The 14,817-nt window shown below is 35.9% G+C and overlaps 1 protein-coding gene across 1 annotated transcript in view; it reads right to left on the bottom strand.

Annotated features, from left to right (window-relative positions):
- Nucleotides 1-6,782: 6,782 nt before the first annotated feature.
- Nucleotides 6,783-14,817, bottom strand: part of KLHL1 (kelch like family member 1) — a 393,181-nt gene continuing 385,146 nt past the window's right edge. The window contains exons 10-11 of the mRNA XM_045080638.1: nt 14,092-14,263; nt 6,783-7,644 (exon numbers count right to left, since the gene is read on the bottom strand). Coding sequence (XP_044936573.1) covers nt 7,585-7,644; nt 14,092-14,263 — 232 coding nt within the window. The 3' untranslated portion in view covers nt 6,783-7,584. The remainder of the gene's footprint in view (nt 7,645-14,091; nt 14,264-14,817) is intronic.

Genomic DNA, 14,817 nt, shown 5'->3' with positions numbered 1-14,817 from the left:
GCACGTGGCTGGGGACCAGCTTCATCCAGGGAGTCACTGCTGACAGAATCCAAAGGCAGACAAAAGAGTGGTGGTGAAACAAGAAGGGAAGTTATTTCATTGAGGCCAGCACCAGGAAGACAGAGGACCAGCGTCTCCAAGACTGTCTCCAAAATGCTGAAAATACTTCCAGGTTTATATAAGGAAACTGTGAGGCAAAAGTGGGTGGAAACGTGCAGGTAGGCAGTGAAAGTCAAATTGCCTTTGTCTTGGAGTCAGTCACAGGCAGGGTCTTGCTGGCTCAGGGCCAGCTTCTTTGAGAGGATAATTTCAGATCCCATCAGGGGATCCTTTGCCCTCAGTGTCTTAGTCTGAACCAAGAGACAAGCTGGAAAGAGGAGCCCAACTAGAAAGTTTGAGATCAAAATGGAGGCAGCTAAGCCCTCCTTCAATGAGGGCCATCTCTTTGAAATGTAATCATCAAGGAAGATAGCAGCTGTACCTCTACTTCCTAAAGGAAGATTGGAGCCTCACTTTGGTGGGGTCCTTGTTCCAAGTTGCAAAATAACTTGCTGTTGTAAAGTTTGAGAAGTATGCACCCCCCATCCCCCGCCCCAGAGCTAATTAACGCAGATGCTCATCCCAATCACCCAGTAAAGTTAGGATGAACCATGTATGAAAAATGGTTCTATCCAGTCTTCTTGCTTGTGAACTCTTTATCTTGAAAATACGTGGTAACTGAGACAAGGGAAGCAAAAGCAAAAATAAACTATTGGGACCTCATCAAAATAAAAAGCTTTTGCACAGCAAAGGAAATAATCAACAAAACTAAAAGGCAGTCTACAGAATGGGGGAAGATTATTTACAAATGGCATATGCAATAAAGGATTGGTATCCAAAATATATAAAGAAGTTCTAAAACTCAACACCCCAAAAATAATTAGTCTGATTAAAAATGGACAGAACACATGAACAGATATTTCTCTATAAAGACCTACAGATGGTTAACAGACACAGAAAAAGATGCCTGACATCACTCATCATCAAGGAAATACAAGTGAAAACTACAATGAGAGATCACCTCACACCTGTCAGAATGGCTGAAATCAACAACACAAGAAACAACAGGTGTTGGTGGAGATGTGGAGAAAAAGGAACACTCCTGCACTGTCCGTGGGAATAAAAACTGGTGCAGCCACTCTGACAAAAAATACGGAAATTCCTCAGAAATTTAAAAATAGAACTGCCTGGGGCATCTGGGTTGCTCAGTGGGTTAAAGCCTCTGCTCAGCTCAGGTCATGATCCTAGGGTCATGGGATGGAGTCCCACATTGGGCTCTCTGCTCAGCAGGGAGCCTGCTTCTCCTCTCTCTCTGCCTGCCTCTCTGCCTACTTGTGATCTCTGTCTGTCAAATAAATAAATAAATAATCTTTAAAAATAAAATAAAGATAGAACTGCCTTATGACTCAGCAATTGCACTACTGGGTATTTACCCAAAGAATACAAAAACACTAATTCAAAGGGATGCTTGCACCACTATGTTTATAGCAGCATTATTTACAATAGCCAAGTTACAGAAGTAGACCAGTGTCCATTGATTGATGAATGAATAAAAAGATGTGGTATGTACACACACACACACACACACACACACACGCACACACACATAATGGAATGCTACAGACATAAAACATAATGAAATCTTGTCATTTGCAATTACAAGGATGGAGCTAGAGAGTATAATGCTAAGCAAAATAAGTCAGATAGAGAAAGACAAGTATCATATGATTTCACTCATATGTAGAATTTAAGAAACAAAACAACCAAGAAAAGGTGGGGGGGGGGGGAGAGAAAGAGAAAGAACAAGAAACAGTCTCTAAATTGTAGAAAACAAACTGTTGGTTACCAGAGGGGGAGGGAGTAGACCAGTACAGGAAGTGGGTGAGGGAATGTGTTAAATAGGGGGTGGGGTACTTAAGGGAGTACAGTTGTCTGATGAACACCAGGTGACATGGAAGTGTTGATCACTATAGTGTACACCTAGAACTAGTATAACATTGTATGTTAACTAACTGGAATAAAAAAAAATACTGTGGATGGATTAAAAAGCAATCACCTAAATATAAAAGTAAATGATTATAAGAAAAAAAGGAAAATATGTGGTAATGGATTGTGTTTGTTTGGCCACATATCAGAGTGTAGTATCTCTCTGTCTGTATAGTTGTAGGTTGCCTGGGATGGACCTCACATCATGGTTTTGATGAAGTTCTAGAATATAGATGAGGTTCGGTGGGGTGAGGTCCAGAGCCAATGACCAAGAAAGAATTCTTGAGACATCTTTGGTGCAAAATGGTGGTATATTAAAGCACTGCAACAGGACCAATGGGCAGGAAGAGCTGCTGCTCCCAGGGTTGTGAGGGATGGCAGGTTACTTACCATGGGGGTTGGGGAAGTAAGGAAAAGGGAGGTTTCAATAGAACTTTCATATGCTAATGAGGACCTATAAGACACCTGATACCAGAAGCCTTGCCATTGCCAAGGTCTTTTTGCCCTCTAGCAAGGTATTAACATTAAGATGGGTGGGAGATTCCTAAAGAATGTCACCTATGTCCCACACAAGAGTGGGAGTTGGGGGAGGTTGCAAGGTGTCAGCCTTTTGCTTTGTCATCAGCCAGCCATCTGTTCCCTCATCATTTTCATGATAATTCAGCAAGAAAAGAAGTTGTTTTTTTTTTCCCTCCTACTACCTTTGTGGGGAGGTTTTAGAATATTTTTGCTTGTTTAATTTATTTTTTGAACACTGTCATCTACCTACCATATCATTTAGAGGGGATACAGGTGGGATAAAAGACCAGGAATGTCTTGGGGGGAAAAAAGTATTTCTTCATGAAGTAGGGAAGAAGCATTCTTTTAACATCATCCTTAACAATTCAGGCATCACATCCACAAAATAAAGTTAGATGCCCTTCACATGTTTCCCATAGTGTTCTGGAAGAGATTTTTTCAACAAATGTGACATGACTATGCATTTATTAGTTTGTCTTCTTTCATGTCTGAGCTACATGAGTGCAAGTAATGTCCACTGAGCACAGTACCTGCTGCATGTAGATTTTGATACTTGGTCATGGAAATAATAAGTGAATAAAATAAGCGATTTCATTTTCACATTGTGTTTTTCAGGTATTCTGAATACATAAATATTTTGGTGTGTTGTATCTTGTGTTACTCTTCATTTATTTCCAAGGATAAGAAATTTAAATGTCAGTAAAGTTTCAATTACTAAAAGCCACAAATTGATCTAAAAGCAATGAATTAAAATTGTTCCAATTATATTCATGTATATAATATATAAATGCTTATGAGTTTCTGAATTCAAATCTGTATATATTAAGTATCTAATTACTGTGACTATCAAATTATAGAAACCTAGAACAAAAACAATACATAAGATTTATACAGTGACAAAACATTAATTTTCCATGAGCTAACCATAGTCCATAAGATGATACAATTCTAGGGATGCCTGGGTGGCTCAGTGGGTTAAGCCTCTGCCTTCAGCCCAGGTCATGATCTCAGGGTCCTGGGATGGAGCCCCACATCGGGTTCTCTCCTCACTGGGGAGCCTTTTTCCCCTCTCTCTCTGCCTGCCTCTCTGCCTACTTGTGATCTCTCTCTCTGTCAAATAGATAAATAAAATCTTAAAAAAAAAAAAAAAGATGATAAAATTCCAGGCCTTTTCAAATTATCTAGTAGGGTAGTAGTGGGCTATTTATAGGAAGAGGTCCTGTTAAACCTTTAAAGGAAACAAATTAGTATAGTTGCCTATAGGGGAGGAGAAATACTTTTTCCTTTACCCTTCTAGCCTTCTTGGCTCTGAGCTGAGACTCCCCTGGAATGAAAAAGATTAATGGGAGCAAAACAAACAGAAGTTTACTAACCTGTACACCTCCTGTGTACACAGAAGATACGCAAGAAAACCGACTAACTCTCCAAAGTGGCCTAAAGCACCACCTTAAAGACCCTCCCCAGCAAAAGATAAAAGGAACTGTTGGGGGTGGGAGCCAGTTTGGGGAAACTATCAAGAAAAGCATAGCAAACAAGGATAAGATTGTTAAGCAGATTTAGGTTGTTGATGTCTTAAGAGTTTCTAGAGCTTTAGTCATCCTCCTTTTCCAGTTACATTTTTACAAGTGGAGATTTTCCATGTAAATGTAGAAGTCCCTTAGGAAAAGTTTTCTTATACTGTTTAAAGAGCTTTTCCCCTGTCTGCTGTTTCTTAAAAATTAACCAGCTCAAGATAATACTTGTGCCAAAGAGGGGTATTTTGGAGTGGCAAATTCTGTTCCCCTTCATGCCTAAAAGATTAATTTTAATTCTCATTTCCTTACTTATACTTAATTTTCATCTCTTTTGAAATACTAAAAACACTATGTACAGGTTTAAGGAGTGACATGGATATGGTTAAAAGAATTCCCCAAAGCTGCAAAATCTTAAATTTTTTATAGAAACATTTTAATCTTCTAGATTAAGTCTGGATATAAGACCATAGATATTTAAATATTGTATTTTAGCCTATGTTTAAATGTTAATTTTTTTAGAACCACTATCACAGGTTTTAGCTGTTTGGTTGCAATTTTTTATTTTATACATAGACTGGCTGGTTTCTTCAAACCATACATAATATGATTAATAATTTAAATTCCTTATACTCTTTGGGTAGCCAATATTTTTGCACTAATGCTTCTATTCTTATTCAGTCTCTTGTTTCAGTATCCAGGAGAAACTTACAAATATCACCTTTTATATTTTATTTTAACTGTATGATTGATTGTGCTTTATTGACTTTTAATGTGCAACATAAAATAAATCAGTACTGCAGTGTTTGGAGATTTGTATGTAATTGTATACTTTATAAATAATTTTGAACTGTATTTTATATTCCTATTCTTATTAATAGTCATCATTAAAATTGAAAGTATTTGCAGAATATTCTAAGACTTCAAAGTGGTATATATAAATATAAGTTGTCCTCATAGTGCTATTTATAAATAATATGTTATACTCCAAGGATATCAATGTAAGAAAAATACTGAACAGTATCTTGGAAAAATTAGCCTCCTTGATGCTATTTTCTCTACTTTCTTTATTTAAATATTCCTTATTAATTAAAGAGCCAAATAGTGAATTCTGTTTTTAGCAGAAATTTTGACAGAACCAAGTTTCAGGAATCCTGGATTGGAGTCATGGCAGGTATATAGCAAGTGCTGGGACTTATTTAACGTGTGACCTTGGAAGACAGTTTCCTTTTCAGCAAATTGGCACAATGGTATCCATTCCCCCATCTCATATACGCTTAGAGTTCATTGTCCAGGGTGCTCTTCAGTGTCATCATTTGGACAATTGATGTATATACTCACTCTATGCAATATAAGTAGTAGTATAGGCTAATATGATCTACAGATAGAGTTGGCTGCATGCAGCAAATTCATTTCAGGTAAATTCCTTCTCAGGAAAGAGCATTGTAAAACGATCAATACATTTATTAGCAAATTTTAAATACGACCGCCACAAAACTTTACTGATTAAAAAATAGATGTACCATAAGTGACTCTTAATCTCACAAAACAAACTGAGGGTTGCTGGGGGGAGGGGTTTTGGGAGAAGGGGGTGGGATTATGGACATTGGGGAGGGTATGTGCTTTGGTGAGTGCTGTGAAGTGTGTAAACCTGGTGATTCACAGACCTGTACCCCTGGGGATAAAAATATATGTTTATAAAAAATAAAAAATTAATTTAAAAAAAATAATAATAGTTGTACCTACATTATCTTCTCTGTTCTTTCGAGTTTCAAGATTAAGTTTTCTATTCCAGTTAGCTAATATTATATGTATGCTCTATGCATTGTGGGCAGAAGAAATTAAATATACTTAATACTGCTAAGCTGTACACTTAAAAATGGTTAAGATGGTAAATTTTATGTTATGCATTTTTACCTGTAATTTTTTAAATTCATTGGTACTTCTTCCTATCTTATACTTCTAGTGACATAATTTTTCTGACATAAAATGTGATTAACAAATTTGATCACATGTATATATTGGGAAAATTTAGATTTCCTAATATTTCCTTGATATAAACTATCAATATTTTCCTTGGTTATTAGATTTCAAACATTTTTCTCCACCCAACTAGTAAAAATCAGTTCCATGGTTTACATTGACTCAAAGAGGAATTTTCTTGTCTTTTCTAGCTCTTGCACAATTATAAGCACTCATTATGGGATGTGTGTTTTGTAAGCATTATTGCTAACTGCCTCAAATGAGTGACTACAGAAGAAAGCAATAATTAAAGACTACATTCAGTGCCAGTGTAATATTTGGGAGGAAATACACATTTTGAGGGAGATATATTTCCTTGAATTTTTAGGAACAGTCAAGCAATAAGAATGACCTATCTGCAGTACACCTCAGTACTCAGATTTGAATTAAAATTTATTGAAGAATGATACAGTGATAAAAGCAAATGTTCTATCATTTATTAATTATATTTAAAATTTACATGAATCTATTAAGGATATTATGTAATGTTTTCACTTTATGCTTTAAACAATTACAAACATTTGGCATAAAATAATGTGCATAACAATGTAACAAGTTTGAAGAGTGGGAAATGAGAATCTGAAGTCTGCCTTCCTTCTAATGATGATCATTAACACTCCCAATGAACAGATCATAGATTTCTCTTTCAAAATTCTAACATTATTTTTTTTAATGAACAAAATTCTAAGGGACTTTAACATGCAGTGGATATATATAACATTCAGAATAACTAGCTTCCATGCTTACACTGAACTCAACATAAGGCAAAAGCCCATAATTGTACTGATTCTTTGGCTCAGTGTGTTCAAAAAGCAAAGCAATGTGGTAAGCCTAATGAAAACAATCTTTACTGTTTGCCAGCTTCAGATTGCTAATATGGTTGAAATAAAATTCAACCATCCTCTCTGATGAAATGTGCAGCTTTGATTAGCAGAGCAGTTTGTTTTCTGAATGCAAGAGACAGGCATGAATCTGTTTCTCTAATTGCCCTCATAGTTGAGAAAATGAGGAAGAAGCGTGTTTGTTTTAATAAAACATCATTCTGCCTCCTAAAATGACCACATCTGATTAGGAAATAGTAAACTAATCAGATTCTGTCAGATGAAATATCATGTCTTCGACCTCTTTGATATTGCCACAAACTATAAAACAATTGAAGGAGTTGTAGTCATGAAATTATCCATGTCACAAATGGATCTCTCCTTTTAATTGCTCAAGAAAAACAAGCCTTTGGTAACTTTAGTTATTGTATGCTACAATACAAAACAAATTACCAATAACCATTCCTGAACTAACTAATAGACGGCCAGACATTTTTCCCATAGCAGTTTGATGTTTATTTCGATTCCTATAATTCTCTTTGATCTTCTACCTCTTTTGACATCAGTAGGTAAATCTACAGAAATCCTTGTTCTTGAAGAATTTTCACCTCAGGAAGTTCTCATTCTTGCCTTCTGATATAAAAATAACCACTCCAGCAAATAAAATCTCTCCAAATAAAAATAAGTCAAGGTTGCTTGATGACTACCACACAGGCACCTGCTCTCCCAATATTCAAAGAAGCCATCTGTTGAAAAAGATGAAACACAATTTAAGACAAATTTTACTGTCATAGGAAAGCATACAGTCGTAATATATTTAAAACATTCATATGTGTGAAAATCACAAGTATATGTGCTTATATTTTCCCAATTTAGTCACAAGTAGTAAAATAAAAATGGAAGCATTGAAAATGGATTTTACAAAAGAGCAATAATTTGCATATTGAAACTGTTAAAACTTGCATTCATTTTTGGAATTTTTAATACAAGTAGTAAAGTATTTAATGATTTTTAGTGACACAAAGGTGCTATAGAATAGTTTCCAGCAAAGATTTATTTCTGGGCTTACATGGGCACATTTGTGATGATATTTCATCGTGGTATCTTGGAGTATATTTTGGATGGAACAGCTATTACACTTATTGAAATCATCTTGAACTTATTTCTTCAGATATTATACTGAAATGTGTTATTCATTCATTCTAAACAGAGCCATACAATGAAGTAACTTCAATATTTGTCATAAATAGACCATAATTGACAATTGCTGTAGTGCTTATTTAAAAAATTCCTCCATATGATAATCTCTAAGATGAGAATTGATATTTTTTAATAATTTGTGAATGTGAAATTGGCTAGAAATATATTAAAACAGTAATTTTTACAGTTTGTAATGAAAATTTATTCCATGAGGATAAGCCAAGATTTTAATAATTTGAGCATTCTGATGTGAATGATTTTTATAACAGTTTTCTAAGAATAATTTATGCACCTAAAATATCAGAGTAGGGTAGAAATTACAGGATATTATTCCAAGCTGTAAAGAAAGTGAATAAAATGTAAGAAATAAAACAGCCAAGAGCAAAATAACCTCAGATCACATACATTATTTTATTGATTAAGAAAGGATATGGTCTCACTCTCTAAATATGAAAATTACCATATCATCTACAGTTCTTCTAAACATACTTACTGTTAACTGACATCCTTTTGCAGGGTGAAAAAAAAAAAAAACAAGCAGAAACTTCCCATATAATCTATTTTTACTCATTTGTGTTAAGAATAATTTTTATGGAGCACCGCATCACCTTTCTAATCCCATCATGTATTGTTATCTTTGTAGGACAGGTATGTGAACAGAATGTCAGGAGACAATATATAAATCAATGAGCCCAAACTGGAGGTTATGTGACTCCAAAATGTATACATTTTTCATCATCTCTCTTTTCATTTCCAATAATTTTTAAGTGTTGTTTCACATCAGAGTCACTTAAAGATCTTCTACAAAATATATGCGCTCAATGCCCACCACTATAGAAATGGGAGGAATATCAGGTAGTTGTATTTTTTTTTAAGATTTTATTTATTTATTTGACAGAGAGAGATTACAAGTAGGCAGAGAGGCAGGCAGAGAGAGAGAGGAGGAAGCAGGCTCCCTGCTGAGCGGAGAGCCTGATGCGGAACTTGATCCCAGGACCCTGACATCATGACCTGAGCCGAAGGCAGCGGCTTAACCCACTGAGCCACCCAGGCGCCCCCGGTAGTTGTATTTTTTAAAACATTCCCAAATACCCTCTGATGTTCATTAATACTGAGAAATCCTATACACAGTTTCCAGACAAAGTATAGAATGAATAGCTTTACTTTATTTCTACATCTACATCTATATCTCTAAACACGCATGTGTGTGTTTGTAAAAATGAATCTCTGTCCTTTTCCCCCAAAATGTGCTATTCTTCCTGTGTTTCTGGTGTCAGGTAATGACACACTCTCTATTCAGTTGCTCAAGACAGAAACCTGGATACATCCATGACCTTTAGTATTGCCTCATCAACCTCACATTTGAATACTCAAGTCCTACAGTCTCTCTCCATCCAACATGATTATACCCATTCCAGTGGTCTTCAGCCTGGTTCACATTACAATTCTACCTTGAGTATGAAGGGTTGCAGAGTATGCCACCCCATGATATGCAAATTTGGCATATTGATTATTTTGAATTCAATGTACTTCATAGATGTCTGGTACAGGAGGGACTCTCTGTCCCTTGGCCCCACTGAAAGCAGGAGATAAATCTGCAGTGTGAAAGGTAACTTCCCTGTACCCGGAGGGTAGAAGTCATCGTTATCACCAGAGATAGAGATTGAGGGCCAAAAAGCTGTATAAATAAAGCTTGTTACTACGTCAGCAATTCACTACCATAAGCTCAAATCCTTGGTTTGACAGTTTGTCACAAATTTATCATTTTGTCTAAAAGTTATAAAGCTTCCTGCTTTGCCCGCTTTTTGACTCTCCTATTTTTATGGGCTTCCCATACATACAAAACTACAGTTTTCTTCTGTTAATGTGTCTTATATCAGTTTAATTATTAGGCCAACCAAATAACCTAGAAGGGAGAAGGGAAACGTTTTCCAGCTCCACTGTGGGTTGGTTAAAATATCCTCCTAACGGATTTCTCTGACTCTAATCTTGCTTGTTCCTAATGATTTTTCACATCCCATCAAGTACAATCATTTTAAAATGCAATTCTGATTATTTACTTTCCCTCCTTAAAAGCTTCACTAACTTCCACTCAGCCTTATAGTAAAGTCACGATTCCATCACATGGCTTCAGGCCGTGCATCCCATAGACACTGTTGATGTCTCCAAACTCTTTTCTCACCTCTTTATTTTTTGCATGCTACTTGTTCTTCCTGCAGTTCTTTACAATTTCTGTTTCTTAAACCACTCCCCATATTTTCACCTGGTTAACTATTACCCACCTGTCAGGCTTCATTCTATTTGTCATTCCTTGAGCAAATATTTCTCTACTCAACACACTTAGTTTCTATCCTAGTGCTAAGTATTTCCCTTATCACAGAAGTTATCATGTTATTTTGAGCATTTAATATATTCTACATAATCACATTTTAAATATTTAAGAAAGCTTTTCCTCTTCTTCCCCTTGTTCTAACTTAATCTTATTTAATACATATTTTTAAAAAATCTGCCATGCTGTCCCTCCAAAGTTATACCTTCAGCCTTAGAATGACACCCTAAAAATGTTGGCCACAGAACCAATTGAAAAAAAAAAAAATAAAACAAACAAACAAAACGGAGAATATAGATATTGCACCAGGCTCCCCTAGAACTTATTCTCAATATTTTCTACAGTAGCGCCTCCTTGAAGGGGGACATGTTCCAAGACTCCTAGGGGATCCCTGAAACCATGGATCATACCAAACCCATTATATACTGTTTTTCCCTATATATACATACATACCCTATGGTAAAGTTTAATTTACAAACCAAGTACCATAGGAGATTAACAATGATAGCTAATAATAACATAGAATATTTATAACAATATATTGTAATAAAAGTTTTGGGAATGCATTCTATCTTTCTCCAAATATCTTACTCTGCTGTACTAACCCTTTTTCTTGTGTGATGTGACATGAGAAATGCTTCCATAATGAGATGAAATGAGATGAATGATGTCAGCATTGTGACATAGCATTAGGCTACTACTGACCTCCTGACAGCACATCAGAAGGAGGGATACCTGTCTCCAGACTGTAGTAGACCACTATCAACTGAAACCATGGAAAGCAAAACTGCCGATAAGAGGATATGACCGTATATACCTATTGCGTGCAAATAAGCATAACCCATGCACAGCAGCGCAAACTGAGTTGCAAGAGTAATTCTCAGCTTTATTTAAGAAATATTCAGGGACGCCTGGGTGGCTCAGTTGGTTAAGCAGCTGCCTTCGGCTCAGGTCATGATCCCGGCGTCCTGGGATCGAGTCCCACATCAGGCTCCTTGCTCTGCAGGGAGCCTGCTTCTCCCTCTGACTCTGCCTTCCACTGTGTCTGCCTGTGCTCGCTCTCGCTTGCTCGCTCTCTGACAAATAAATAAATCTTTAAAAAAAAAAAAAAAGAAATATTCACATTTTTTTCTTACCCCATGCCAACAACGAGGCTAGTCTATGGGGAGATGATAGTAAATCACACACCACTGCAAGTGGATGCAGCCTGACAGGACTGTGACAATGGACTAAGAAAACACATGAAAGGGTGGTTTTACCCAGACCAGGGGGAATAGAATAAAGATCTTTTCTTATGTATTGAAGCAGATATTTTTTTTTCCAAATAAAATAGAAAAAAATAAACCCAGTGTTAAATGTCAAAGGCAAATTTATTTATAAAAATACATACACACCCATGGACACATGTATGCATGTGTTCTCAGTAAAACTGTCTAAGACATGAATCTGGCAATTGCTCCCAGATCTGGGAAGTCTTGCAGATATACATTCTTGGATATTTAATATAGTTTATTTATTCTAATGTTCGGTCATTTGGGGATGCCAGTGATAAATAGGATAACCTTTTGGTTTTGTCCGTTTATGGGGTAAATGGAGGGAAAGTGACAGGCATTATCTAGCCATATGGGATTTTTATTCCTCGGGACCTAGAATCCTGAAAATCTTCAAAGGCATTTTGTGTGGGTCTGCTGATGGACGCTACAAAATATAAATAATGAAAATATATGGACGTAAAATTATAAAATAATTTAAGAGCTTTAAAATTAATGTTTATAGTACTTAGACAAAGTTGTTATAAAACATTTTAAATACCACCTGATTATTTGAAAGATATTATATGATCCAAAAAAGGACAATAAAGTAAAATGAGGGAACATGTTCAGGAAGTTTTTACCTATTATTACTACATACATTATTTTGATTTCAATTTTAGAAGAGTGATAAGCATAATGTCTCATTATTATACGTAATGAAGACCATATTCTGTCATTGATATGCCCATAAACTTCCTTTATTTAATGTTCATTTGTAAAAGTGATACACTTTAAATACATATCATTGAAATGGCACTTTTCATTAGCAAATCAAGGATCATTAATCCATGCCATATTTCTCTGTCTATACTCAGGACCCAGAAAGATAAGAGGTTAAACATATCTTCTAAAATTTCAGTGTAATGATTACAATCTTCTTTTATATTTGCTGCTGCTCTTTGGATGATGAATGCATCTTCTCTTACAGTTAAAGTAAAACATAGAAAATCACATGATTTAGTTCTCCAAATACTTTTCCTTATCTTGTTCATTCTTCCTTCATTTTTCCTTTTAGCCAAATTCATCTATTTACATTGAAACCAGAGAGATTTTTTCTTAGAGAAAGGTAAGATTCATAAGGCAGGCACTTTTGTCTGGACATTAGGAATTTAGTTTTGTACTTCAGAGTCAGCCTATCTCAATATTGTGGTTGAACATACATCATCAAGCTACAGAATCAAGGAACTACTGTGTCTTTAAAAGTCAATATATTTTAAAAGAAATATACTTCAATCAGTGTCCAAGTTCTAAAGATTAAACTTTAGTCAATTTCTGTGGACCACCCTCCACCCCAATAGCAAATAGAACCGTTCATCCACTGAGGAATATTATGAGATGAGGTTCCTAATCTGCTTCAACTAAATAAGGCTTTGGAATCTCAGTGCACCCACTAATGGAAATGATTTGTTTGCTGGAATGGTATCTTGCTTTTAGGTTTCTGATAAAGGGGAGGAATAATAGAAATATTGAGACACTTGGAAAAGAAAGGAGGAAAATAGGGAGAAATTGAATGTAGGGACACAAGTCTGAGAATATATCCCTTCCCTCCATTACAACCACAAGCAAGGTCACGGTAGCTACACAGAATAAGCTGTTTTCCATTATAATTAAGTTGTACTGCACTTAGTTTCCCCCAGCACCCATACATGCAACACAAATCTAGTTGTGTGACCAGAACGGGAGCTGCCTAATTCTAAGCATGATCTCGAGTCTCTAACGACAGTATACTATATACCAAGAGATAACACCCCGCTTAAATATGTTACTCCATCTTCCCAGCCAAAGTGATTGGGAATGAGCTCTTTCTACATGACAGATCATTTAGAGCTTTTTGCTGTTTTGTTTTTGCTTTCTGTTTATGGCTGTGAGGATTACTACTTGGAGATTCCAGCAGCTCCACTCCGTGGAAAATTCTCTCTGTGATAGATGAAAAGGGAACCTGATAGGACCTAAAGATTGTCAAGCAAATATAGGAGGCATAAAGTTGATTTCTGTAGTTTTCCATTTTATTACAGTTATCTCTAAGACCAGATATTCTAAAGTTAGGTTTTTGTGAATCAATATATTCCTCTTTGTTTTCTGTTTGTTTCAGCTAATTAAAATTCAGTTCCTGTCTGTTATTACTTATAATAAAGTGGAAATCCCATCGAGACAGGAATATCACCTTTTAATATGAATTTTATTAAAGTAGAGAATACATAAAAGTATACATAAATGTGGGTTAGTGAACTTTTTACAAAATGAACATGAAAATGAACTAAATCAATCACTTTGGGTTCAAGGAAATTTAGAAGGAAGTAAATGAAGTAAGTTTTTGTACTTGAAGTAAATTATGCTGGCAACAGTCTTACCTGTGTCCACTCATTTGTTTGTGGATCATAAGATTCCATGGTATTAAGGTATGTCTGCCCATCATAGCCACCAACAGCATATAATCTGTCACCAAGGAGACAGACTCCAACAGCATCTCTGGGCATACTCAAAGGAGCCACCATGGTCCATGTGTCTGTTTTGGGATCATATCTAAAAATGTAAGGATAATAGGACATAGCACATTCTAATCACATTCAGTTTTTACTATATGAATAGTACTTTTTCAAAAGCACACCGTGAGAAACAAAACTACCTTTTTTCTAGAAGCTCAGTCATTTGAGCACATGTTTAAGAGTTAATATCCACAATGTCGGGCGCCTGGGTGGCTCAGTGGGTTAAACTGCTGCCTTCGGCTCAGGTCATGATCTCAGGGTCCTGGAATCGAGTCCTACATCGGGCTCTCTGCTCAGCAGGGAGCCTGCTTCCCTTCCTCTCTCCCTCTGCCTGCCTCTCTGCCTACTTGTGATCTCTCACTCTCTCTCTCTCTGTCAAATAAATAAATAAATCTTAAAAAAAAATATCCACAATGTCTGGCTTTCTAAATTTTAAGGTATTTTAAACATACACCTAGACTCTTAGGTGGATGCCCAGATACTTAATAAGAATAAACATCATGATTTCTTTCTACAAGGAAGGCTGATCTGTAAATATCTCTTTTCCACTGCAGGATGAGTTTCTGTAAAGCAAATATAAGCTAAGTGCTA

The sequence above is a fragment of the Mustela putorius genome, unplaced genomic scaffold, assembly GCF_011764305.1.
Source record: "Mustela putorius furo isolate JIRA1106 unplaced genomic scaffold, ASM1176430v1.1 tig00000480_pilon_pilon_pilon, whole genome shotgun sequence".
Classification (NCBI taxonomy): domain Eukaryota; kingdom Metazoa; phylum Chordata; class Mammalia; order Carnivora; family Mustelidae; genus Mustela; species Mustela putorius.
This window is presented reverse-complemented; position numbering and strand designations above follow the sequence as displayed.